This window comes from Ictalurus punctatus, chromosome 4 (assembly GCF_001660625.3).
Source record: "Ictalurus punctatus breed USDA103 chromosome 4, Coco_2.0, whole genome shotgun sequence".
Classification (NCBI taxonomy): domain Eukaryota; kingdom Metazoa; phylum Chordata; class Actinopteri; order Siluriformes; family Ictaluridae; genus Ictalurus; species Ictalurus punctatus.
This window is the reverse complement of record NC_071284.1, coordinates 476,819-504,463: the sequence shown is the minus strand read 5'-3', so window position 1 is coordinate 504,463 and position 27,645 is coordinate 476,819. Positions and strand designations below refer to the sequence as shown.

The window sequence follows — 27,645 nt, the reverse complement described above, 5'->3', positions numbered from 1 at the left end:
CAACAACAATAACAGGACACAGTCATAAATATTTGAAATGTTATTCATACCCTTTAATTATTCCTGGCTTTATACATTATGGCTGGTTAACTTTTCAAAAAGGAAATGCAGTCATAAATAACAGGGGAAAAACAGAATTAAGTTCACAGCATAAAACATGACCTGGTTAATAACTACAAGACGTATACTAACTGGATAATAACTATGTGCCGTATCTAATGACCAACACATAACCAGCGTTTTACTCCTGAACTCAGAGTTTTACAGCTGGGTTTTACAGATCGAGCTTCCACTAAAGTACAACATCAAAACAGCGTCATAGAAAACATCCAGTGGACGAAAGAGAATTAAAATGAAAAAGAAAAAGATTGGTGAAGACACACAAAGATTGTTCAAGTTATACTGAACATAAACGAGTAATTAAACACATTTAGAGAATACAGAACCATGTAAACATTTCTTAATAATGTCATATCCGCTGTATGTAGTGTGTTCCACTGGAAAATTAGCAGCAACACAAAACAAGAAAAAGGAAGAAGAAACTCAACAAAAGTTTTTTTCTTTAAAACAGGTACACGTACATCCAAACTGACAAGCGTTCACAAGAGGAAAACGTATGAAAGAAAGACTGGATTTAATATACACGTGTGAAATATGTGATCACTTGACAATTAAAGTAAAAAGTTTAACGGATTAAATAAAATGTACACTCGGACTCGGCACATGCTGATAATCAGTTATACAGTCTTACATCGCAATGTGATATTTAACCCACAATATATTGTTATCAAGGGCAGTGGGGTTTTTCTGCATAGTTTTTATGAACCTGAGATTAAAATCTGGCACTTTTAAAAAAAAACAGGTAATCCGAGAAGCTTGTGAGCAACTGCGGGTAAACAAATTTCACACGTGCAGCACGCTGGAAGCGGCGTCGTGATGAAGCGACTCACTAACGAGATGCAGAGGTTCATTTACTGTTAAAAATGTGCGTCATTTCTTCATTGTTATAATATCATGAAAATGTGATAAAAAGGCAAGTATCAAGAAAATAATCTCAACATACAGGGCTGTGAATCTCAACTCTCACTAATTTTGGTCTTCATTCCCATTATGCAATTAAAACTTCATTCTCTACACGTCTCAAGTTTTAATTTCATATTCTTTAATTTCATATAACTTCATTCATCGTGCTCAAAACCAGGCTGAACGTCTCAGTGTTTGTTCTTCTTCAGTGTTTATCAGAGATACAGGTTTGTTTACAGAGAATTGTCACAAATTATTCCGTGAGGTTTTGTTAAGACTAGAGTTGAAATAAACTACAGTGACGGTGATGTCATCGCGGTACATGCGTGCCAGGTCATCTGGGAGTGCCAACATGGCTGCCAGTCTCTCCTGGTCCATCTCTCCGTACTCATTTGTCCCAAGAGCGTGGCGAATCAGGTGCGTAGCTGCGTTCAGGTCGAGTGCGGGCGTGGCACGGGCCTGGCGCTGCAGCAATAGCTGGTGCATCTGTCCCAGGCTGAGCTGGCGCTGACTGGCCGAGACCGGAGCCTGCAGGTGGATGCCAGTTAAATGTTCCGCCACCAGCCGGACCGCCTCCTCACTATCCATTTCGTCCCACAGACCGTCCGATGCCAGGATCAGGAAGTGGTCCTGCGGGCGCAGACGGTGATAAGTGACCTCGGGCGTGGCCTCCAGGTATGGTGGCGTGAGGTAATTGGGTGGTGTGTATTGATAAAGATTCAGCGCCTCTGAATCACAGCCTCCGTTTTCTAACACGCTCTGCTGCAGCTCGCGGCTCCATTTAAACCGAACGTCTCCAAAAGCTCGCAGCGGCATCAACACGCCGAGCAGCCTGTCGTCCACCATAACCGTCTGCCGCTCGCTAGACGGGTGCTGAGAGAGCACTCGCTCCACTTCGACCGAGTTGCTCGTATTGTGATCCTGAGTAAGAGGCAGCGCGCTCCAGCTCCCATCGCTTTCCTGAACTCCGAGCACGGCTCGACAATCTCCAGCGTTCGCTACATAAACGCCTTCGGGTCCAACATGAGCGACACAAGCCGTGCACCCTGCGAAAGCCGCCTGGACCGCCGTGTTCCGCATTAGATCGCTCGCTAACGGGACCTGAGCCTCCAGTGATAGATCCGCGTCCAGGCGCTGGAAAGCATAGCTGAGGGCGTCGCTAGGCTTCATCCCGTCTCCGTGCTCTTCGCTGGCGAGCAGCTCTTGCCAGAAGACACGCAAGTGATTGACATACAGAGCAGCGGACTCACGGTAGTTGTGGTCATTGTGGTGTTTGTACCACTGCAGAATCGGCGGTACCGGCCGTAACGTCTCCATCGAAGCCTCCAGATCCTCCAGGCTGGACTCTGGCATCATCGCCACGGCGACATAATAAGGCAGACGCTCACTGACCACCTGAGCGCACGCATGACCGCCATGACCGTCAAAAACTCCAAACAGCATTCCCCGTGTCCGCAAGCAGGTGGCGCTGCTGCGTCTGTCCTCCAGAGGAGAATTAGCAGCAAGCTGATTGCTCTCAAACTTCAGCACGGGACTCAGACCACCACGTCCATCAAACTCAGGAATTCGCACAGACTGCTCGTTACCACGCAGCATGGCGTCCACCTGCAGCCGGCTCAGCTGGAAGTTCAGCTCACGTCCAGCAGAAGAGAGTCCATGTTCTCTGTCCTGACTCGAGTCCCGGTCTGACCTCCTTCCCCGAGATGAGCAGAACCGCACCCAAACGAGCCTCGTGCTGGAATGGCAGTCGGGACGAGCGTGAAGACCAGTGGAGAAAACCGCTCGACTCGATTGGCCGAGCCGGAACAGGAGGCGTGTGCACATGTTTGATGACATCACTGTAAAAGTGGGTGGAGTCTAATGCACCTACATCTGAAAGAATAAAAAATAATAAATCATCAAGTATTAACGAACATGAACCCACAACACCTCATGATTCTTTTACATGTGTTAGTGTTTACACTTTAGAGTAGGAGTTAGAGATATGACATCATAACATCGATATCAAGCTAAATCTCATAGCACTGACGCAGAGGTTAACTCATGACAGGACGTTTAGATTTATTTTTTAAATTCAGTTCTATTCACACTTTGTTATTAAACGTAAATATTGCAGAATACCGCATAATGCACTGCCAGAAAATGAAGTGTAAAAAGCCTGGATAACATCTACGCATCTACGTTCACTTCTGCGCATGTGCACCTGATTCCGCTGCTTTCCGTCATGCCCATATAAGTACTTCCGTTCTGTTTTACAGGCTATAATTATTTACGGCCTTTCCCTTTAATATTAACGCAAACACACCATTAAAGAAAGAAGTCATGTTTAATTGTAATACATGTCTGATTAGTATTTTATCTCGCTATCGCGTGAAAGCGCAATATTATACAGGATTTTTAAGAGAAATTGATTAATTCTCCGTTGCTGTGTACTAGTCGATTACTACAATAGTTATTAGTTCCTTGTGTGTACGAGGCTTAGGCTTGTTTATTTACTGTAGATTATTAACCGCACATATTTTCTATGTAAACCATAAGGAAAATACAATTTATGTATATATTAATAATATTACTAATAGGCTTGTAACCCTTAACCCAACACGCCGCACACATTACATTACTTGGCTAACCATTATCCAACAAGCTAACTAGCTCCAGAAGCCATTTAATCAAAATATTCTGCTTTTTTTTTTTTTTTCAAATTACTCACATTGGTGTCGTTTAAATCGTTTGGAAATAGTTTTAGAAAACCAAGCAAGACATTAAAAAAGTATTAGACTACCTGTCAAAATGAACGAATAGTTAAAGAACTGGTTTCTGTGTTACACCTCTCCGGGTTAGTCTTGCTGCGCATGCGTACTTGCGCAGCGCTGTTAAAGGAGCATTCTGGGTAATGTAGTGCTGTACCATTTTTACTTTTATACTTTAATGAAGGCCCTTTATCGAGTTAAATCATTTTAAACCGACGGTAGTGAGCCAAAATATTTTTAATCGCATATATATTTTCGCTTCGAGTGTCATTTAGATGATAGAAGCCATGTTTCTGTCCTTTAGTCATTTTTTTAGGCGCGTGACGTGACGCAGTGGCGGCAAAACAGGTGAGGTAAAGCTATCACTAACAAGCTATTTTCATGCGAGCTAGCTAGTTAGCATTAATCTACTCAACGATTTACACAGACGCTTTTAGAATGGTTGTTATAAGTTTATTTAAAATTAGTTAATGCAATTTAAATTGTGTGTCTTAGCTACATCTTGGTTATATCTAAGAGTGTATTTTATAGCTACACATAACGTTAAGAGAAACGTATAACAAACGAAATTTCTAGGCGAATTAGCTATTCGATTTCAGTTTGATTCGAACTGTGATTAAAACCGTTGTTGAAATTGCAGTGACCTTAATGACTTTTTTTGTAGTTATTTTCACACAGAAACATAAACCAGCTGTTTTCACAATGTTAAACGGTAAGTTATTAATTTAAGAGAAATATAATTCTCCTGAAAGAGTCGAATCTTTGAGCCGACTTGCATATATGAATTGTTTGGGGTTTATTTTTCCTCCTAGTTTATTAGAATGTAGATTAAGATTTCACAAACCAGTTTCAGTCATAGTTTCGCAAAGAACAATAATACCTGTCAAAATATCACAAACTGTGGAACCAATAGTTTGGGAGCCAAAAGAATCGACTCTTATTGGTGAGCTGAAACAAAATATCTGACTCAGCGGGAAAAAAAAAAAGAGCTAGGATGCCCCTCACCATTTTTTTTTATTATTATTTATTTTATTTTTTTTATAAATAAAACATGGAAGAGGTACTCACTGTTTAGTTTAAAAGTGACCCATAAAGGAACCAATTTGGGAAACTATCATCTAAACTGGCAGTGGTCCATTTAATTAAATTTATTTATTGTTTTATAATCACATGATTGCAACGAGATCAGTGCACTTACATGGTTTCCCAAGCTCCTCTTTCATTACTTATACTCTACTCACTGTATATCTCGTTTAGTTTCATGACCTTACATAACTCTTTACAGCCAACAGGACCGATCTGCGCTTATTACTGGAGTGTCTGAAGTACCAGATGAAATGTCCAGCATCTCAGAAACAAGCTTTACTCACCGTCGTCTCAATCTGCCAACAGAACTGTCAGTTTTACACACACTCTGAATTTCACACAGTATTACGCTCACACACACACATAGTGAGTGTTGGTTCGTCTGTGTTCAGCAGGTCAGAATATAGAGTTCCTCGGAGAGATTGGAGGTGTGACGTTCATCTATAACCTCTCCAGGGCCAGCGATTACTCTGAGGTTAAAGAGACGGCTCTATTCACGCTCAGCTCTCTGGCTGAAGTTAACGGTGTGTATTTCACATTTTATTAAGATGGAAATGTCGCACTCTCTAACACTCCCTAACCCTGAGCTGCATGTCTGGTTTTTAGAGAGCTGTAAGCAGAGCCTGTGCAGAGAGGAGATGTTCTGTGGCTTGGCCGACTGCATGGAACAGGAAGAGTCCCTCACACTGAAGAGAGTGGCCGTGTACTTGCTTTGTGTATTAGTCTCCAACAACAGTAAGATTTACTTCTGATTGCATCACACACAGTCACGTGTAAGATCCTGGAAAATATCACGGCACTAATTTCCAGAACACTCGAAAAAGTGGACGTTTATTCTGTTCCCTCTAACACAAATTCCTTTTCATGATGACCCTTAAGATTTATTAACAAAGCCGAACACAATTTGGACAAAAAGGCTTGAAAACAGACCTTTCATCAGACTCTGGTTGTTCATCAGACTCTGGTTGTTTTAATCAGACAGGATGACTTAATACCTTGTTAATAAACTCTAAATAGATTTTTCCCATATTATGCCTGCCTCTATACATTACTGTGATTCGTGAAAATGTACTTTTTTTACGTTTTAGAACAGGGACAGAGCTTTGTTAGGACTTCTAGGTGTATTGATGTCCTGCTCAACTTATTCAGGTGCATAAACTTTATACTGCTTTAAGTGAAAATGTTTTATAGAGTAATCATGATTAAAAAATTCTATGTAAATGTAAACAAAATTCAGTATTGACATAGGCTTTAAATGGAAGAATAGTCTCTTGATTTAAAATGATAAAGAGCATTAAATCTTTTTTGTTACTCGATTATTTGTGTAACTGAGTTAAATAATAGTGAATTTAATGCTGAACAGAATAAGTACATGTATTATTTCAGCCCTACTGTTGAAAATTATTATTATTATTTCAGTGAAAAATCCTCTGTGAATTAAGTCTGTCAGATGATAGACTACACACACGCCTTCTAAATATACTCACGCAGTGATCAGTGTGTGTTCTGTCTCACACTGTGTTGTCAGGAGTACTTATCCCATGGCTGAAGGAACTAATGAGCTGCTGCAGCTGTGGACCTCAGTGTCCAGTGCTCTCTGTGGCTGTGTCAACAACCCCCAAAACGGTACACACACGTACACACACAAGTTTTTCTATGAAAACTACGGTTGAAATCGAAACAACGCAGTAAAACAAGCCGGGCCGGGGTTTATCTCAGTAACAGCCAATAGGGTTTGAGATTCATTCTGATTAGAAGGAAAATCAGGAATTTTGATGTACATGCTGCAACATTTGTTTACGACTTTGAGAATCTACTGTATGCGATTTTAAAGGTAATGTTAAGTGGTTTACAAGGTGAACTGCAATCGCCAGGGAGGACTAATCATAACTTCATTCACTAGGCAAGTGAAAGCTCCTCCGGCTGAAAACCATTACCTTAAGAAATGAAATAATGTATGGACATGAAAACACGATGTGTTAAACACATCAAAACATTACATTTCCCGCAGATGTACAGGGTTCGTGATTTATTGATTTTTTTTTTCTCTGTTTGTCCATTTCTCTTGCAGAGGAGAACCAGTGTGCATGCATGTGTGTGTTGCCTCTGGTCAAAGTGTGGCTCCAGCAGGTATCCATGTTCAGGGTGGAGCTGGCTCAACCCATCTGCTCCTTCATCAGCATGACTGTGGCTAATAACTGTGAGTGACGAGGAGGAGCAGTAGAGCATGATTTAATGCTGTGTAAGTGTCCTCTGTAGTGGTAACTCGTGTGTGTGTGTGTGTGTGTGTGTGTGTGTGTGTGTGTGTTAATCCTCCAGCATGTGTTCAGGAATATTTTGCATCTGTTGGAGGACTGCTTACTCTCTCAGACACTTTGTCCAGTGCAGTTACTCAGTGCAGGGAGAATCCTGAAGCCTGTAAGCTCGCTGCCATGATTACCAGAACACTGTCTGCATGCATCACTGACAACGGTAACACACACTATAGATAGAGTTTGTGTTAAAAAGTACTGGGGTATAACTTTAAATGTGTGGTGTGTTTGTCTTTCTCAGAGGCCTTAGCACCGGTTCTGTCTGAACTGATGTTGGTTCCACACCTCCTGCTTTTGCTGTCCAGCCCAAACCTTAGTCCACGAGACCAGCTGGCCGTGGTGTTGACGCTCGGGTGCTGCACTGACGCATGCGGTGAGAGTCTACTCAGCATCTATTGTCTTTTGTTATACAGGATACTGAACAACTAGGGGTTAATATTTGTTTTATTTCTTGTCTGGTCTCTGTGTAGTGGAGCATCAAGTTGAGTTGTTGCGGGGAGGAGGACTGCCTCTGGTCATCTCTCTCCTGATCGACGCGAACGATGAGGAAGTCAGAAAGGCAGCTACCTTTGTACTGCAGACATGTCAAAAACTCAGTGAGTTGTTATCCTGCTTAAGAGAGATCCACCTCCGTCATTATTCTCCAAATCATTCATGGGTGTCTCTCTGTCTCCAGCTGGATCTATAGCAGGTCAGAGTGTGGAGTCTGATCTACAGAGACACCGTCAGTCAGCCTGGGAGATCGGGCAGAGAATTCAGCAGCTAGAAAGATCACAGCTGGTGTGTGTGTGTGTGTGTGTGTGTGAGTGAGAGAGATGTTGACAATGCTTGATGATATTGTTGGAGAAAGTTATTTGGTTGGTATGTGTGTGTGAGGTTCTCAGGATAATTTGGGAAAGGGTGTAGAAAATTCTTCAGCTCAGATCACAGAATGCAGAGAGGAATTGTGGGAAGACTCGGTGGTGCGAAAGGGCAGCGGTCGAAACGGAGAGTCAAGGAGAGAGGACATTCCACAGAACTTCACACCACCTACACAATGTCCACCTCAGCCAGTCACAGTGCAGGGGCTGGGAAACCAGCAGCCAATGGTGCATGTCTATCACCTGTAAAATTGAGTGTACTGTGTAAAAGTTAATTATCACTGAGTGTCCAAGTCTTAATTTGTCTAAAATTATATAATATATATGGTACATGAATATACTACACATTCAGCATTAAACCAGATTTAAAATAGTGTTTAAAACTCTGTGTGTTTGCAGCAGCATGTTCGGAGACAGATTGTTAAAGACTTTGATAAGTCGGTGAATCATTTCCAAAGAAGAAATGGAGAACAGCAGCGAATGGCTGAGAATGTGTTGGGAAGTAGTGTAGCAGAACAGAAGAGGGAGCAGCTAATGAGAAGAGAGAGTGGGATGAAAAACAGAGGGATGGAAGAAATGGAGAGAGGTGAAACAAGTGCAACAAACCTCAACAGAGACAGAAGCACAGACGACCTGGGAGATGAAAACTTTGACAGTGCCACACACACCAAACTACCGGGGGCAAAAGACCAAGATGTATGCAGGTAGGACCATATTACACTTAAACAACTAAAATTTAGCTGCTTTTTTAAAAAACACTTGCTACTTCAGGAGTAACCAGTATTTTCAGTCAAAATTATTACTTAATTATAGACATTTATTCTTCTAACTAGAATATTCAGACTGACCTATGTTTAAGAAAGCTCTTTAAACCTTAAACCTCTCCCAATACGTTACTACATCATAACCCTAAACCTGTCCCAATACGTTACGTCAGAACCCTAAACCCGTCCCAGAATGTTACATCATAACCCTAAACCCCTCCCAGTACGTTACGTCATAACATTAAACCCCTCCCAGTGTGTTAGGTCATAACCAATCCCAGTGCGTTACATCACACACTCCAAGAGCCTGAACTTCCTTTGAGTTCAAGGAAATTAAAAATGCAGTACAGAATCCTTATTTCTTAATTAATTTCTTAACCCATATTTCTTAAGTTTTCTGAATAAAAACAGCACATAATGAGGAAGTGAACTACATGATCGAGCATAGAGCTCAGAGACGTATCAGTAATGTTTATAATCTCATACGTAAATAAGAGTCTATGATATTTTAATAACCGATTTATTGGGTCGTATTTAAGTCAGCCTTTTTTCTAATCACATTTATATAACTTTAAAGAGTCACTGTGTCTTTGATTCTGCTTTCCTCACGTTCTCCTTCACGCTCTTCATCACTGCACTGATATGTTTTTGCTCTGTTTTTGTTGGGTTTCAGCCCAGATGTTTTCAAACATCCTGCTCCCATGAAGAGACACCAGCAGGCTCCGTTTGGCTCTGAGGGTACAAGCCAGTCTGTATAAAACCTTTCAACTCTGTCACAATCTGAGAAATCATCAGACTCCGATCTTAAATCAGATCTCTGTAAAATTGTGACATGAACTGAAGAGTAGTGTTTCTCTGAGGTGGTACAGTACACTGATGTTCAGTGTTGTTTGCTCTGCTCAGATGAGCTGTCTGTGTGCTCTGAGCTCCTGGATAGTGAGATTGAGAGGATTCTGTTCACTCCGGCTGCCTCTAAGCCCAGCAAGCTACGCTGTGCAGGTGTGTGGTCTTACTGTCAGTATTAACCAATCAGAAAATCCAGAAATGGAAAACGTAGATAAAACATTCCTGATGTATTAGAGAGGTCCTGGGAAAATCGACATTTGGTCTTTCGAGAGAGTTAGACTGCATCGTTTTGCGAGCTGAGGAGAAAGACCGCTAAAGTATTTATTTATAGGTACAATTTTTATCGTTTGGATAGTTATAGTGTCACATTCTATACACAATCTATATAATTATGTGCTTCCGACTTTGTGGTAACAGTTTGGGGAAGAAGCATGTAAGGTTCACAATCCTATCACCCAGTAGCTGCAACCCAGCGTCTTTACTTTGATATTATTATACTGGGGGAATCAGATTGAAGTAAAAACCTGTTTGCCAAGCTGGAAATGTGACTAGATCTAGGATTTTTGTGTGTTTAGGTGTTGAATTACTCTTATGCTGTTTTCATAAAGTCCTTAAAATCTGAACTTTGGTTATATTCTACTTGGAAGCGATTCCCTATAAAGGGCAGGAAGTCTGCAATTAACCTTTTTAATAGAGAGTAACATCAAACACTTGGCTTTAAGAAATAACCTCCTAAAATTGTTCAATCTTGCACTAATGTTGTCCCTCGATGCCCCATGTCCTCGAGGAAGCACGGTATGGAAGGTTTCTGTCCAAATGTTTTGAATAATTTCATGCATATTTCCAACATTTTTCAAAAGAAAATGCAAATTATGCAGCACTCGAAACATTTAAACAGTTTTTTTCAGTGCTGCTTTTTTGAATTTCTGACATCTCATTCTGTTCATATTTAGAATTTGTGTGATTACATGTGGATCAAGTCTGTCTGTTTTTTTTGTTTTTGTTTTTTTTTTGCCAGGGTGTGTGAGCGGGATGGATGAGGTGAACAGCAGGACAGTGGGCGTGGTCCTGCGCAGCTGTAAAAGTCGGTGCGAGTTCCACCTGGTGCTGCAGAGAGCTGAGGATCGTCTGAAGAGAAGCCTGCGTATCAGTGGGGTCACGCACGGTCGTGATCACACACGTGATCATGGGGTCAGAGACCCGTGTTCTTCAGAAACGGTCTCCAAACACATAATGAAAGAAAGAGAGGGTCACACAAACAGACCGAACCACAGAGACGCCATGAGGTGTAAGAGTGTAGTTTAGGGAGAAAAAGCCTTTTGTGCATTTTCCCAGAAAATAATTTAATGTAATTATAAATAAATTTTCTTGAGCTGTCTGTGCTCATTTCCTTCTCACAACTTTTTCTTCTTCTTTCTCTCAATATCCTGCTCTGTAGTGATAACACTCACTCCGCTGAAGAGATCGGGTGAGACACAGGGCAAGTTACGTTTGTTTTTCTTTTTGAACTGATTCCTTTTATTCATATTTTGAAGATTTATCTAGTTATGATGTTGACAGTGAGTTGGCTTACTGTAGAGTGGATCTGGAAACAGTATAATTCACAAACTTCCCTAAATCCTCTGTGTTATGCTGTATAGTCTTTGGAGCAGCGGTAACATGGGTGGCATTATTCACAGACTCGCTGCGTATCTTATTTACATCAAGAAGATTAAAAAGCAGCATCGCTAGATGCACATCAGCGCCAAAATGTCTCTGTCCATCAGGTTTCAACGTGCAACAGTAAAATGTTTTGAGGTTTCATGTACTTTAAACACTTTCCGCTATCATCTTGATGGTTGTCATGAGCTGCATCTCAAATTCAGAAGTGTTACACAAAACAGGTTTAGGTTTGAAGGCTACGTGAGAGGTTTAGCTAATAGGAAACACTGTTGTGTTAGTGCTCAATGAAGGTCTAGAATAGTGCATACTGTACAGTTGGTATGTGATTGAGACACGACGCTAGTTTGTTTAGTGGAGGTAGAGGGACAAGGTAATTTGTCTGTTTTTGTTGCTGAACTACAATACTGCAGCATGTCATTATAGTGAAAAAACTACAATATCATGTACGCTATTAATTTAGTCCACAGCACCTATCTTCAATGTTTCTAATGTTAATTTGTATAATAAATTAATGAAACAAAATAGGAGATAGGAAATAAGAGTTTCTTTCATGACCCCATTTCTAAATCAGGTGACAGTATTTTGGGAACCCCTGCGTTACAGTCTTGTCCTTGTCCAAGGGGTCTTCTTTTTTTTCTTCTTCTTCTTGTTTTTGCCTGAACATTTTTACGTGAATTCACTTTCTTAAAATTTACAGAGCAGTATACGTATGTTTGCACGGTATTGTCGCAGGTCTGAAAAAGTGTGGAATTTTAAAACGGCAATCCCATGTCTGAAGAGTCATTAAATGATGATTTGGGAAAAGTACAGACATTCTGTTGTCAAAGTAATACCCAAGGCCTGATGTGCTGAGCAGTTTGCCCGTACAGGCAAAGGGTGTAATGGGGACAAATAGTGTGCAAAATCCTTGTATTTTAAGTACAGTATGGGTGTACAAGCCCAAAAAATGCTTGTATGGTAATTCTGTTTTGTCTTCTCCTCTTCAGGCTCAGATATGCAAAACAGACATGTGTCCGATCTCCAAAAACCAGGGGGCGGTGATGGAATGCAGAGTGTAAGAGATATAGCTCCCAGTTTCAGGCCGATGAGAACTTGGACTCGTGTGTGATGTGACGGTCATGTGTGATTCTGTTGAGCTGTTAGTGAATTACCTACATAGGTTCTATGTAAATGTGGTTATTTTCCACCCTATGTAGTGAGCATGCACGGTGAACAGAGGCCATTAAGGGTTTGGTCTTGCTTGTTAAAGATCCCAGATAAGCCACTGAAGCCACAATTGTTTACCTTTCTATGGTTTATGTGATATGAACACAGTGGAGCTGCTGTTAATGTTCATTCTGTTAATATATTCTAATACTAAATGAGATGTAAATGCAGATCTGTGTAAGAGTAACTCTGGTTCCAGTCCTCAGCTAGGCAGAGTGACAGGAAATACTATTCTGGAGAGGAGATAAAGTACCTCAGTGAGGGTGTGAGACGTTTTGGTCACTCCTGGAACACTATACTGTGGGCGTATCCCTTCCAGCAGGGACGCACAAATGTAGACCTGGCCAAGAAATATAGGTGAGACCCACTGATCAGCACATTTTATATTAGTATCATTCACAGTATAGTAATAGGATCAAAGCATCTGTATATTTTTGTCCCATAATGAGTGAGTGATCAAAAGAAAAAACTTTGAACCCTGACTGTAGTTTTCCGCTTGATGGCTTCAGTGCTTAGCAGGAAAGGATAGAAATATGGAATAAGTGGAATAAGAAAACATGTAATTATCTTTCCCTCTTTTTTTTGTGTGTGTGTGTGTGTGTTGTTTTTTTTTTCTTCTTCTTTTCAGAAAGCTACAGCAGGGCTCCGCGCCGTCCCCAGACCTCATAACACAGGAATCTGCTGAACAAAGAGTTCACTAAAGAGACAGCGTGGTCTGTACAGCCTGTACTGTTCATGTGTAAACAGCAGTCTAGCCTTTAATGCAGAAAGCAGTGGATATTCCTTATGAAGTGTTTATTTATTATTAGTGTTGAATAAATTACTGGATATTAGTTATTATATTAAAACTTATGCAAATCTCAATCTTTATAAATTCATGAAATAAGACCTTGTGTAGCCGGACTGCTCTTGTGGTCCAAACGGACTCCTACAAATGGTATTCCATGTAGTTCATTAGCATAAAAAGCTCTTATGTTAGCTCTTTACTGTCACACATCCTCCGAAAGAGAGAGGCTCATACACTCGACGAGAGAAGAAAGTAATAAACTGTCTGAGTGCTGCAGATTTCCCAGCATGACCAGCGCTGCCCCAGTGTCCTTTTGAGTTCACACCATGTGCTTTTGTTTCTTTTCTAGTCCTGGCACCGCCCCTCCACTGTCTTATTGGTGTGTTACCCAATTGTGTTCTGTGTTACACCCTTAATTAGTGTGTCTCCGTATACTCTACGGCTTGGTTGGCTCCGCTTAAAGTCTTAGTGTGCATTTATGTATCTGTAATTTAAACACATCAAGTCGAGTAACGATTTTTAGAATCTCTGTGATGTTAAGAGCCAGATGTACACTGGATTGAAATTGGACCGTACAACCATGTCCCTGGATAAAATATTCTGTCCTTCCCTCTGTGTGTTCATCTGAGAAAACATTCATTATACAGCCATAAGACTGTGGACACCTGACCACCACACCCATATGTCATTGTGAACACGTGGTGTGTGAAGGTTAGAAGAAGGTAGAAGAACTCGAGTGTCCTGCACAGAGCCCTGACCTCAACCTCACTGAACACCTTTGGGATGAACTGGAACTGGAGTCTCCTCACATCAACATCAGCACCTGACTTCAACCTCACTAACGCTCTTGTAGCTGAATGATCACTAATCCCCAAAGCCACGCCCCAAAATCACACTCACAAATCCCCACAGCCACGCCCCAAAATCTAGTGAAAAGCCGTCGCAGAAGAGTGGAGGAGGTTCTTATAGCAGCAAACGGGGAATAAATCTGGAATGAGATGTTCAACATGTGTGTGTGCATACTTTTGGCTATATAGTGTAGGTATACGTGTTCTAAAGAGGAAATGGAATCTTGATGCAGTACATGGAAATCTCATTACATTCTGTCTGAATAAGTGTGTTTTTTTTTCTTTTTCTGTCCACTGAGACTCCACATCTTTCCCAGATATCCTTGGCTTTGTTCCACACGTTTCCTGAAACAGCTCAGTCATGGGATTGTTGAATGTAGTTTATAAAAATACACTCGGAGATGATTTACTCCACTGGGTTTAATTCAATTTTGCAACTTTTCCAGAAACAGTAGTTGCTGGTCGAAATAATATATAAAGCGGATTACACGTTTGAGGATTGCGGTTTGTTTTCCTCTTGAGTTTGTGTTTTACATCCAGTGCTCATTCAGGCCTGTAACACTATAACTGCTTTGCAGAGAATATATTTGTATTATTAACACTTAAATCAATAACCTCATGATTTATTAATTGCTCTCTCTTCACTGTTTGTACTCATTATCCTTCTACCAGTTGTTTTCTATCAGTACACAATGACATGGTTTATAAAGTTCATTGACCGTGCTGACAGTCACATTCGCCCCCTGCTCCACATCTCCCAGGGCAACCAATGGGTCAAAGTACAAGGTTGTGGGTTCAAGACTTTCTCAGTTCAGAGGTTCATCTGGTGACTATGCATCATCCTGATTCACACACACGAACAGCTCCTCAGTCTCAGATGCCTCCTGACCAGAATTCTCTTTATTCTCCTTTGCTAAAGCTTCAACATCTCCAACTGTGGCTTCTGCACCATGTTCCGGAGCTTCTGGGATACTCAGGTCCTCTGTGATTAAAGGCTCACATGGGACGGGGGCGGGGTCTGCTGGAGATTCGGGTATGGAAAGCTCAATTTTGGTTGAAGCCTCTTGGGACAAACCCGTCAGTGAGTCATGCTTGGCTTGAGGGTCTGGAACCGCAGCCACCATCTCTGTCGGATCCTCCACATTGACAGATGCCATATTGGCTTCCACTGTCTCCATGCTTTTGTTTAGAACATCTTCAGGTTCTTCACTAACAGCAGCTTGTGCAGTAAAATCTCTGGATGTGATATCCACTTCTGCAGGTGTGGTTTCAACCTCAGCCTCAGGATCATCACGTTTCTGGTCAGAAGGAGCCCCAGCTCCATCACTCTTCCTCCGACTTTGCTTCGCTCCCATTCCTTTCACTGGAAAACATCACACCTCAAGTGAATTTTGGTTATTACACATCTGACCGGTTTGGAGAAGCGATTGCTTTATACACCACAGGCCATGTGTGCCAATACACAGACTCAGCACTTGGACTATAAACAATATAAAACTGCTGAAACGTCAGATTTGTTCAATAAGCGCATTCATGGTTATAACAAAAACTGGAGCAAGCATACTAAAGAAATCCCACAATGTTGCATTTTCCATTGGCAGAAGCTTTTATCCAGAATATACAATCCAAGCACAGCTGTGCTTTAAGGATTAATCTTCTTACTGAGCAGCAAAACATCAGATATCTGGGATTGGACCCCACAACCTTCCGTCCACTTTAACCAGTGTACCACCAATGTCCTTTGTGACTCAGAGTCCAAACAGGACTTTGACCCAGGAAGAAGAAATAAGTTTGTGCTCTAAAAGTTTTCTGAACAACGCAGCCAACAGGAAGTGACCTTGGCAACCGGATCAGAATAAACACACATCCATTCCCTGTCTTGGAGTTACAGGAAGTAGAGAGTGGGTGAATGATTATCCACGAACAGAGATTTGCCATGTTTAATTTTAAAATTGTACAGTTTTGGAAAAGTATTACATTTAAATGCCCTCGTTTCCAAAACCCGCAGGTTGTGTTGTCCAAGTTGTTTTGATTACATAATTAAAATGTAATGCAAATTCATTTAATTTAATTAAAGTTTGAGCCTCTCCTCTGGTTCTGCTTGTTGAGCAAAGTGTTAGAGCTCCACTGTGAGTCGTGAAGGATCTGAGCCTGTAATCAGAAGGTTGTAAGTTCAAATCCCAGGACTGTCAGAGCTCCAGTGTTTGATCTCTCATCCACAGGATTGGATTGTGTCTCAATTATATGTCACTTTGGATAAAAACATCTGCCAAAATGAATAAACGTAAAGAGACTAGAAAATGTCCAGGAACATCCAAAAAATCCTCTATTAGCGCAAGTGGTGTTAGTGTGAAATGTTGTATAAAATATAAAAGTTCACTTTTGGTTGTTCCTCTGAGCAAACGTTAAAAGTTTCATGTAGAACCCTATAACAGGGTGTTTTCTTATCAGAATGAGTTGAGTAGAATTAGGAAGTTAAGAACCCTTCATTAACACTTAAAGAACCACGGAAGACATTTAAAGAACCTTTGTTTTGTTTTTTCTAAAAATGGACACTTAAAAAATTCTCTGAAGGAACCGTTAAAGGTTCTGTTAAAACCCTACAACAACAGAGTGCTTTCCTATTAATACACACACTCCTAGAAACAAGGGCTATTGAATGGATTATTGGGTAATTAAGGGTTCTTATTTTCCCAGAAAGGGTCTGATTTGGAACTCTTTCTGATAGTAAAGCACTCCGTTGTAGGGTTTTACACAGAACCTTCTTAATATTCAGAACTTGTCAGAAGGTACATGCTTAAATAAAATGGTTCTTTAAGGTTTTTTTTTTTAATTACGGTTCTTAGCCTACTTAATGGGTTATTCTTGGAATCTTTTCTGAACACTCACAAATGATAATTAATTCATAGGTTAAAGAGTCTTTATTTACACCACACTCTCATACACAGAATCTTTACGGGTTCCCCAGAGGGACAACACAGGAACATTTTACTGGTTCTGTCTATAATGTTGAGTTCTTTTGGTCAGTGAGCACGAACATCTAAAAGAAGTGGCAGTATTAAAGTCTACAGTATGTTCATGCATAAGAACAGAGGGATGATGTTCTCAGATAAAAGTGTGATGGATTTTGGTTAGAAGTTAAACTGTGTATTTTCGTCTTTAGTGAAACAGGATGAGGACAAAGAGAAGCGGAGATCCAGCACATGACCCAACGCACACAACACTCTTACGGTAACTCTCTTTACTATTCATTTACAGTTTAATATTCTAACACACTCTCTCCCAGCTCTCTCTCTCTCTCTCTCTCTCTCTCTCTCACACACACACACCTTTAACAGCATCTCCAATGAACCAGCATTCACAATTACCCCGTTTTACCCCACATTTACTCACCTTTTCACCCTGAGCAGAAATTTCCGGTAACTCTCGGTGTGTGTAATGGAGAGACTGAGCGCGAGGAGGCGGAGCTCTCCGGTACTCTCCTCTCCTCTCCTCCCCTCTCCTCTTCTCTCTCCTCCTCTCTTCTCTCTCCTCTCCTCTCCTCCCCTCTTCTCCCTTCTCCTCCTCTCTTCTCTCTCCTCTCCTCTCTCCTCTCCTCCCCTCTCCTCTCTCCTCTCCTCCCCTCTTCTGTCTTCACCTCTCATCTTCTATTCTCTCTTCTACTTTCCTCTCCTCCCCTCCCCTCTTCTCTCCTCTCTCTTCTCCTCTCCTCTCCTCCCCTCCCCTCTTCTCCTCTCTCCTTCTCTCCCCCTCTCTCCTCCCTTCTCCTCTCCTCTTCCTCTGGTTCTGATGAGAGATACACCCTTCCCTTTACACAGCACCAATACTTCTTACTAAACCTTCACAGAACATTAAATGAGATCATGAATGACATGGTGCAGTGTTATTACTCCACACTGATCTGTTCAATTCAGTACATTAGGAAGCGTGTTTACTTTTTTTAAGTTTCATAATTAAATGAAATCTTTATTTATATATATTTTAAAAAACTTCATAACATTATATAATATATATGCTGTATATAATTCACTCACTGAAGCATAATCTTTAAGGTTGATGTGTTAGTGTTTTATGTGATTAAATTATAGATTTATATAATAAAACTGGAGAACTGCAATAGTGAAGCAGTGTGTGTGTACGTGCGTGTGCCGTCTAACCACTAAGCCCCCGTGCGCCCTACAGGGGTGTACAGTATAACAAAATCAAATTTAGCTAGCCTCAGGTGTAAACATATAACACCAAAGGATTTTGCGTCGCAGAAATGAACTCTGCAGTCTTGCCTTGGGAATGGTGTTTTAGTCATTTTGTCGTTCTCTTTTCTGCGAGTTTATTTACGAATCTTGGCTTTGGATAGAGTAAACTGTCTCATCGTTACTTTATTTTGTTTGTGCAGCTTTTGTTTACCTGGAAGTGTGAAACTGGTCCACTGGCTGAGCAAAACTAGCACTTTTGGCTAAATAGAGCACATATGTGGGTTACGGAGTGGTAGGCATGTTTTGTCCAGCAATACTAATCTCTGTGACATCAAACAGTTAATGGTTCATTTTTCTACTGATTACGTAAGCTCTTCAAGTTCGTATAGGTCTCTTCAATTAAAGCGTGCATATGTGGCTGCCAAGTGGATGAATGGAGGGCTGTATTTCCCAAATATGCTGTCAATCATCTCCTACATCCTGAGTGTACTGGTCTCAGCAGGGTTTTGTGGAGAGAATCTTCTCCAAGATGGCAAATTACTGGAGTGATGTCCATAACCAGTGCTCTATGGAGCTCATGAGGACCGAGCTCCTGATCTCACTCGACTTCGGCCTGTCCTGTGCCGACCTTCAGTCCTTTTGAAGGACAAGTCATTGCTAAATGCAGCAAGGAGTGACTAAAAAGTACTCATGGAAGAGCAATTAGTGAAGAAAGAAAATAATTCGTCTCTATGGAGAGAGATGATATGAACTGGTCCAGACAAAAACATTTATTCATTCATTTATTATTCACATCTAAAAACAAACATTTTTCTTAAATACACATATTTCTTTCTGTGGGATTGTCAAAGTCTTTGTGTTGATTTCTTGGTTGTATTTTTTCTTGTAGCTTATGACGTACGAAGGGTGAAAAATGCGATAAAGGGTGAAAAAAAGTGATAAATTCAACAGTATGAACCGTACTGATCTGATTCCAGGTCTTTACCATTATGACCATTTGTTCAATGCTTTTAACAATTTTCCTAAACTCTTAACACAGTTAAACGGTAAATGGTCTGCACTTATATAGCGCTTTTATCCAAAGCGCTTTATACTGTGTCTCATTCACCCTCTCTCTCACACACACACACACACACACACACAATGGTAGCAGAGCTGCTATGCAAGGCACTTGGGGTTCAGTGTCTTGCCCAAGGACACTTCGGCATGTGGTGTCATTTGGGCCGGAAATCGAACCGCCAACCCTACGATTAGTGTACACCCCGCTCTACCACCTGATCCACAGCCGCCCCTACACCCACCCACAATTAGCACAACACCCGTCTGTGTAGGCTGTACAATTAACACATTTCTTGTTGCTTTGACACAAAATGCATATAGTTCACACAAATTTAAAATGCTTCTTTTACACACGAGCTCAATCGAGACCAAAACAATGCATTTTTACTGCCAAATTGACCAATGCTTTCACGCTGTACGTCAGAACAGGTAACATCATGTTCTAAACCGGCATTCTGTCTCTCTAAGGATTCAATGTCTACCTACTAAATGAAGAACAGGAACTTGCTATTGTCCACATGGTGACTGCTGACAATGAAATGAAACAGAAGGACAGAGTTGTAGAGGACAACCTCGTCTTTGGGAACGTTGCAGCAATCGGCGTAACACCCATTTCTCGGACTCTAGCTAAACACAGGGACACCAAATGTCCCTCCTGGATCAGGTGTGACGTGGATGAGAACATGTGGCCAAACGCAGAAAGCCAGGCAGATAAGAAGATGATTTGATTTTCAGACGTGTTTGCAGTGTTTTGGTAGACATAGTGTAATGTGTTAGTGTATTATTGTATTTTGAGAATTAGCGTTGGAGTTTAGTTTACAGTGTGATCTCGAGCATGTAATGAACCGTTTTGCCAGTTGTGTGTTGTGGGTGTGTCGGTGCGTTAAGAGTTTATGAAAATTGTTAAAAGTATTTTTAAAATTGTCATAGCGATCGTAAGAAACTGTAAGTTATGTTACGTTCTTATTTTCACCCCTCATTCCCCCGTCATGTTGATTCTGCTGAGGATCCATTTCTGTTCTCACTGTCTTCTGTCTCAAACACTTGCCTCCTGGGATCTAAAAGTTACGCCATGTTTCTGTGAAAAAATCTAGAGACAGATTTAATGTATGAAAACACACACGTGACTGAAAAAATGTTCAAAGCTGAGTGATTAATGTTTACATCTGCAATGGGTCACTTCTATTCAGTTAAAACTTGAAAATACAACTTTTATTTTGGTTAAATGAACCTCATCCTGCAGCATAAACATGAAAAGTCCTCATATTATTACTAAAGGAGCTGCTAAATGCAAGATTTTTTATCTTGCTTACATCTCTTAGCTCATCACACTCCATCTGAGCCTCAGTGAACAGGTTCCCCAAGTACTGCACTGTCTCTCGCAGTCTCTCCACCTGGGTGGTCAGGTCAGCCTTCTCCACCTGCAGCTGAGTGATGGTCTCCTCAGCCTTCTGGTGTTTCTCCTCCGCTTCAGTCAGGGAGGCCTGAAAAGGTACAACAAATAAGGTTTATTGGCTTTATTTACTTCTACACACACTTTTGTAGTTTGGAGGCAAAAAATAATTTTCCCAAAATGTGCCTGTACACACACACACACACACACACACACACACACACACACACACACACACACACACAAAGCTCACAATAGCAGTCATAGTTTCATGAGAAGAAAAGTTTACCTTCAGTATCTCCTCCTTGTTGATGAGAGTCTCCTTCATCTCCTCGTACTCGGACTTGAGGTTGCTGTAAGCCTCTCGCTCACACTCACACTCCTAACACACACACATGGGGCAACAGATGTTCAAACTCGAGTGCTTAATGTTCACATCTGCAATGGGCCATTTCTGTTCATTAATAAAAATCTAACAACTTCAATGCAGCAGAAACATGAAAAATTCCTCATATTATTTCTAAAGGAGCGGCTTAATGTAAGACTTTTTCTCACTTACATTCATTAGATCATCAGAGCACCCGTGAGTCTCATTGAGGAGGTTCCCCAAGTACTGCACTGTCTCTTGCAGTGTCTCCACCTGGTTGGTCAGGTCAGCCTTCTCCATCTGCAGCTGAGTGATGGACTCCTCAGCCTTCTGGTGTTTCTCCACCGCTTCAGTCAGGGAGGCCTGAAAAGGTACAACAATGAAAGCTTATTGGATTGATTTATTTATTCTACACACACTTTCAGACAGGTTTAAAAACGGACTCATTACCTCATGAGAATAGTCTAAAATGTATTGGGGGAAAGGACAAAATGTACCTTTTCCTGAAACTATGACTGCTGTTGTATATTGTTTGTGTGTGTGTGTGTGTGTGTATGTGTGTGTGTGTTTCTACAGACGCTGCTTAATGTAAGACTTTTCACACATACATTCATTAGATCATCAAACATCCTGTGAGTCTCAGACAGCAGGTTCTCCATGTCCTGCACTGTCTCTTGCAGTGTCTCCACCTGGTTGGTCAGGTCAGCCTTCTCCATCTGCAGCTGAGTGATGGTCTCCTCAGCCTTGTGGTGTTTCTCCACTGCTTCAGTCAGGGAGGCCTGAAAAAGTACAACAATGAAAGCTTATTGGATTTATTTACTTCTACACACACTTTCAGACAGTTATTTAAAAATGTGAGTAAGCAAGCACACACACACACACACACACACACACACACACACACACACAGAGTTCACAAAAGCAGTCGTATTTTCATGAGAAGGAAAGTTTACCTTCAGTATCTCCTCTGCGTCTATCAGACGCTTTTTCATCTCATCGTTCTTCATCTGATACTCCTAAACACACACATGGGGCAACAGATGTTCAAACTCGAGTGCTTAATGTTCACATCTGCAATGGGCCATTTCTGTTCATTAATAAAACATCTAACAACTTGAAAATACTATTTTAATTTTATTTAAATGAAACTCCATGCAGCAGAAACATGAAAAAGTCCTCGTACTTCTAAAGGAGCTGCTTAATGTAAGACTTTTCTCACTTACATTCATTAGAGCAGCAGCCCAGATGTGAGTCTCAGACAGCAGGGTCTCCAAGTCCTGCACTGTCTCTTGCAGTGTCTCCACCTGGGTGGTCAGGTCAGCCTTCTCCACCTGCAGCAGAGTGATGGTCTCCTCAGCCTTCTGGTGTTTCTCCTCCGCTTCAGTCAGGGAGGCCTGAAAAGGTACAACAAATAAGGTTTATTGGCTTTATTTACTTCTACACACACTTTTGTAGTTTGGAGGCAAAAAATAATTTCCCCAAAATGTGCCTGTACACACACACACACACACACACACACACACACACACACACACACACACACAAAGCTCACAATAGCAGTCATAGTTTCATGAGAAGAAAAGTTTACCTTCAGTATCTCCTCCTTGTTGATGAGAGTCTCCTTCATCTCCTCGTACTCGGACTTGAGGTTGCTGTAAGCCTCTCGCTCACACTCACACTCCTAACACACACACATGGGGCAACAGATGTTCAAACTCGAGTGCTTAATGTTCACATCTGCAATGGGCCATTTCTGTTCATTAATAAAAATCTAACAACTTCAATGCAGCAGAAACATGAAAAATTCCTCATATTATTTCTAAAGGAGCGGCTTAATGTAAGACTTTTCTCACTTACATTCATTAGCATGTCACACTCTCTGTCAGTCTCAGTGAGCAGGTTCCCCATGTCCTGCACTCTTCCTTGCAGTGTCTTCACATGATCTTTCAGGTCAGCCTTCTCCACCTGCAGCAGAGTGATGGTCTCCTCAGCCTTCTGGTGTTTCTTCTCCACTTCAGTCAGGGAGGCCTGAAAAAGTACAACAATGAAAGCTTATTGGATTTATTTACTTCTACACACACTTTCAGACAGGTTTTCTTAAAATGTGAGTAAACAAGCACACACACACACACACACACACACACACACACACACACACAGTTCACAATAGCAGTCGTATTTTCATGAGAAGGAAAGTTTACCTTCAGTATCTCCTCTGCGTCTATCAGACGCTTCTCCGTCTCATCGTTCTTCATCTGATACTCCTAAACACACACATGGGGCAACAGATGTTCAAACTCGAGTGCTTAATGTTCACATCTGCAATGGGCCATTTCTGTTCATTAATAAAAATCTAACAACTTGAAAATACTATTTTAATTTTATTTAAATGAAACTCAATGCAGCAGAAACATGAAAAAGTCCTCGTACTTCTAAAGGAGCTGCTTAATGTAAGACTTTTCTCACTTACATTCATTAGATCATCAGAGCACCTGTGAGTCTCATTGAGGAGGTTCCCCAAGTACTGCACTGTCTCTTGCAGTGTCTCCACCTGGTTGGTCAGGTCAGCCTTCTCCATCTGCAGCTGAGTGATGGACTCCTCAGCCTCAGTCATGGAGAACTAAAAAATACATCAATTAAAGCTTATTGGATTTATTTACTTCTACACATACTTTCAGATACTTTTCAAAAATGTGAGTAAACAAGCACACACACACACACACACACACACACACACACACACACACACAGTTCACAATAGCAGTTGTATTTTCATGAGAAGGAAAGTTTACCTTCAGTATCTCCTCTGCGTCTATCAGACGCTTTTTCATCTCATCGTTCTTCATCTGATACTCCTAAACACACACATGGGGCAACAGATGTTCAAACTCGAGTGCTTAATGTTCACATCTGCAATGGGCCATTTCTGTTCATTAATAAAACATCTAATAACTTGAAAATACTATTTTAATTTTATTTAAATGAAACTCCATGCAGCAGAAACATGAAAAAGTCCTCGTACTTCTAAAGGAGCTGCTTAATGTAAGACTTTTCTCACTTACATTCATTAGATCATCAAACATCCTGTGAGTCTCAGACAGCAGCTTCTCCACGTCCTGCATTTTTCCTCGCTGTGTCTCCACCTGGTTGGTCAGGTCAGCCTTCTCCATCTGCAGCTGAGTGATGGTCTCCTCAGCCTTCTGGTGTTTCTCCACCGCTTCAGTCAGGGAGGCCTGAAAAAGTACAACAATGAAAGCTTATTGGATTTATTTACTTCTACACACACTTTTGTAGTTTGGAGGCAAAAAATAATTTTCCCAAAATGTGACTATACACTCTCTCTCACTCTCTCTCTCACTCTCTCTCTCACTCTCTCTCTCACTCTCTCTCTCACTCTCTCTCTCACTCTCTCTCTCACTCTCTCTCTCTCACACACCTAAAACACAGCCATGGGGCAACAGAGGTTAAAAATCGAGCACTCAATGATCACATCTGCAAGTTGGCCCAACATCATTCTTATTATACCATGATGATAACAATAATAATAAACATGATAATAAATAATAAACCTCATCATATAATACATTACATAACTATGATCCCTAACAGGTTCATTGCTGTGTTTGTGATAGAGATGAGATTTTAGCCTCCCATCTAATCTAATCTAATCTAATCGCCAGCATCACTGCTCAAACTCACTGCATCAAACTCCAGTGTACAGATATGTCCTCTTCTCGCTCATTCCCATCATACGGTGCTCATATTATTTTGAAAGGTACTTTTTAATCAGAGGCGTATCTCACGTACCTTGCTTTTCATGTCATCTCTGCGTGCCTCACAGAGCAGTTCCTCCAGCTCCCTCACTCTCTCCTGCAGCTGAGTATTGGACACCAGAAGCTTCTGAGTCTTCTCCTCAGCCTCAGTCACAGTGTCCTGAAATTCACAGTGCAAATATTTTTGGCTTTAGGAGTCTGTAGCACTAAGTTGGGAACACTGGTCTGCACTGATGGCTAGATAAAAGGCAGGCTAAACTATATATGCACATTCTATTTAAAAAGCAATAAAATACACAGAGTACCCAAATGATGCCCTGTCTGTTTTTTTCTAGAAAAAAATTGTGCCCCCCTTCCCATCTCTCCACGCCCCCCTGGTTGAGAACCACCGATCTAAAGGGTCATACAGACTACAGTATAGTGCGATCAATGAACATCAGGCCTGCTATTGCTGTCCTTAGCCTAGTACTGGAGTAAAAACTTCATTTCGTAACTGCCAACCCTGTAATCCACATATTTAATATGTTCATATTAGAGCTGCAACAACTACTAAATAAAATCAATAATAATTGATAATGAAAGTCGTTGTAAGGAATGTCATTATGGATGAGTTGGTCTGCGCGCGGCGCGGGGGAGATTTACTCATTACATTACTTCAGTTCCGAAAACATGCTTCAGAGAGTAAATACTAAAGTTGTGTCCCAAATGAAGTACTGTACACTTACACTATGCACTGTGTACTCTACCGTCTAGTGTGTGGATTTTAGAAAGGTAATATCATCTCAAATATAACACTAGCATTTTTTTTACTAACCGGAAGTATAAACTGCTTCCTAGGCAACGGCGCATGACGTCTTTACGCACGCTAGCATTAGCAGACACCCAGAGTCACCGATAATGACTTTCTTCAGTTTACTTTCTGTCAGCGTTACCTTTTATTCCCAACATGACCTAGCTTCCATCAGACGGAGGAGAAATCGTCACATGACTGAGGAAGAAAGTGTGTAACCTCCAAGTCCTCTAAGGCAGAGGAGCTCAAACAGTGAGATCAAACAGTGCTGAGGGAGATCAAACAGTGATGCACGAGCACAAACTTGTGTTTATATCCAAAATACTCCACTGTGTGTAAGGGGCGGGGAAACTGGTGCAAGCTGCTTAAAAGGTTTAGTTTGATTTAAGTTTATTGTGATTATATGATGTATTTGTGCTTGCAGTGTAAATTCTGTTGTTTATTATAACGGATGTGATGTGTTAGTAACGAGGCCGCGTTGCTGATAACGCGCTATGTAGATGCGATTAAGATCTGTAATGTCTCATTAAAACATTATAATAAAAAGTAAACACAAGTAAAATAATATTCCTAAAGACATAGAGGAACAGAAACCCCACGGTGCAGTGAAAGTGAGTTTTTATTATTAATTTAGGACTGGAGTTTAATTCAGTGCTTTTTGTGCATCCATAAAAATAATGCATAAATACTGTAAAATTAATTAATTTTAAACACACACACATATATATATATATATATATATATATATATATATATATATATATATATATATATATATATATATATATATATATATATGTTTATATTATATATAAGTATTTATGCATTATTTTTATGGATGTACAAAAAGCGCTTAATTAAACTACAGTCCTAAATTAATAATATATATTCTGGTGTGTGTGTGTGTGTGTGTATTGGGTTCTTTTCAGTCTTATATAATTGGACAAACAGTTGTGTAAAGTTTTAGTCTGAAGTTTATATTTGTAACAAGTTTGTGGATTTTATTTTAAATATACGAAAAAAAATGGTACTGAAAGTTTGCCCTCCCATCCGATTAATTGGAAAAATAATCGGCCAACTAATCGATTATGAAAATATTTGTTAGTTGCAGCCCTAGTTCATATAATGGAAAACTGGATTTTTGGATTTTCCCCACAACCAAAGTCAGGAGCAGAAGAAACTTACCATGAGCTGGTCCTGAGGAACCTCTGTGAGTTGGAGCAGAGCCGGTTCCGTGGCCCGGTCACACACTGGGTCTAAATAAAATAATAAAAAGCCATCAGACATCATCTATTATCGATGTTTTGAAGTCCAGAACAGCAGTATTTTCCACTTCTGATCCTGGTGAAGCTCTACAACATAAGTATTCCCACTTTCTCACTGGCCTCTGGAATAAAAACACTTTACTGATGGTCAGTATGTACATGTCTAATGTGAGCTAAGGCTAAGAACAGACAGATTTTATTACACATTCATGAAGCCAAAATAGGACTAAAGCCTCTTAGATGATGAAGGACTGAACAAATCTACTAAATTAATTTATTTTAAAGGACAGAAGTAAACTGAGCACTGCATGGTTACAGCAGCACGACTGAGGAATAGTTGTACCTTCAGTTGTGACCTCGGGGTCTGATGATGATGTTTTCTTTCCATCGCCTCGTTTCACATGATAATAAATGCCGGCTGCGGTGGCTGCAGCTCCGGCCGTGTACAGCAGGGGGCGCAGAGGAACGTCCACGACACCAGCGCCAAGTGCACTCAAAAACTTATTCATTTTTCTCTCTTGATCAGAACAACCACAATAATCACCTTAATCGCACAAAGTTCAGTGAATATCTTAAAGCTCAAAGTTCTTTTTCTCTCTCATAAACCGAGATGTTCTGTGACGTCACAGAAGCAAGACACGTCGTGGTAAAGCACCATGGC

The 27,645-nt window shown here is 40.9% G+C and overlaps 3 protein-coding genes across 14 annotated transcripts; 1 reads left to right on the top strand and 2 right to left on the bottom strand.

Annotated features, from left to right (window-relative positions):
- Nucleotides 1-31: 31 nt before the first annotated feature.
- Nucleotides 32-6,486, bottom strand: pdp2 (putative pyruvate dehydrogenase phosphatase isoenzyme 2). 3 transcript variants are annotated; one of them, XM_017465481.3, is made up of 2 exons: nucleotides 6,347-6,486; nucleotides 32-2,895 (listed from the first exon to the last, which is right to left on the bottom strand). In XM_017465481.3, the coding sequence occupies exon 2, from the start codon at nucleotides 2,857-2,859 to the stop codon at nucleotides 1,270-1,272; it is 1,590 nt and encodes a 529-aa protein (XP_017320970.1). In that variant the 5' UTR covers nucleotides 2,860-2,895; nucleotides 6,347-6,486; the 3' UTR covers nucleotides 32-1,269. The 3 variants fall into 3 exon arrangements, with proteins under 3 accessions (XP_017320970.1, XP_017320969.1, XP_017320972.1); XM_017465480.3 differs by lacking the exon at nucleotides 6,347-6,486 and adding an exon at nucleotides 3,806-3,903; XM_017465483.3 differs by lacking the exon at nucleotides 6,347-6,486 and adding an exon at nucleotides 3,734-3,758.
- On the top strand, nucleotides 3,987-20,856 carry terb1 (telomere repeat binding bouquet formation protein 1). Of its 8 annotated transcripts, none has more exons than XM_053677772.1 (23): nucleotides 3,987-4,121; nucleotides 4,438-4,485; nucleotides 5,059-5,169; nucleotides 5,252-5,383; nucleotides 5,466-5,594; nucleotides 5,948-6,008; nucleotides 6,388-6,485; nucleotides 6,931-7,059; nucleotides 7,179-7,331; nucleotides 7,413-7,544; nucleotides 7,642-7,767; nucleotides 7,848-7,951; nucleotides 8,056-8,259; nucleotides 8,431-8,735; nucleotides 9,469-9,533; nucleotides 9,699-9,794; nucleotides 10,660-10,929; nucleotides 11,080-11,121; nucleotides 12,290-12,357; nucleotides 12,709-12,866; nucleotides 13,138-13,222; nucleotides 17,308-17,375; nucleotides 20,719-20,856. In XM_053677772.1, the coding sequence occupies exons 2-21, from the start codon at nucleotides 4,476-4,478 to the stop codon at nucleotides 13,208-13,210; spliced, it is 2,466 nt and encodes an 821-aa protein (XP_053533747.1). In that variant the 5' UTR covers nucleotides 3,987-4,121; nucleotides 4,438-4,475; the 3' UTR covers nucleotides 13,211-13,222; nucleotides 17,308-17,375; nucleotides 20,719-20,856. The 8 variants fall into 8 exon arrangements, with proteins under 8 accessions (XP_053533747.1, XP_053533748.1, XP_017320956.1 ...); XM_053677773.1 differs by lacking the exon at nucleotides 3,987-4,121 and adding an exon at nucleotides 4,152-4,214; XM_017465467.3 differs by lacking the exon at nucleotides 3,987-4,121 and having other exon boundaries at nucleotides 4,221-4,485; nucleotides 5,255-5,383.
- On the bottom strand, nucleotides 18,773-27,645 carry LOC108264047 (myosin heavy chain, muscle). 3 transcript variants are annotated; one of them, XM_053677775.1, is made up of 16 exons: nucleotides 27,328-27,642; nucleotides 26,905-26,975; nucleotides 24,964-25,089; nucleotides 24,219-24,389; nucleotides 23,949-24,011; nucleotides 23,627-23,776; nucleotides 23,358-23,420; nucleotides 23,014-23,184; nucleotides 22,745-22,837; nucleotides 22,380-22,550; nucleotides 22,110-22,172; nucleotides 21,765-21,935; nucleotides 21,349-21,519; nucleotides 21,079-21,171; nucleotides 20,710-20,880; nucleotides 19,092-20,486 (listed from the first exon to the last, which is right to left on the bottom strand). In XM_053677775.1, the coding sequence occupies exons 1-16, from the start codon at nucleotides 27,491-27,493 to the stop codon at nucleotides 20,433-20,435; spliced, it is 1,968 nt and encodes a 655-aa protein (XP_053533750.1). In that variant the 5' UTR covers nucleotides 27,494-27,642; the 3' UTR covers nucleotides 19,092-20,432. The 3 variants fall into 3 exon arrangements, with proteins under 3 accessions (XP_053533752.1, XP_053533751.1, XP_053533750.1); XM_053677776.1 differs by lacking the exon at nucleotides 21,765-21,935 and having other exon boundaries at nucleotides 18,774-20,486; nucleotides 27,328-27,643; XM_053677777.1 differs by lacking the exons at nucleotides 23,014-23,184; nucleotides 23,358-23,420 and having other exon boundaries at nucleotides 18,773-20,486; nucleotides 27,328-27,645.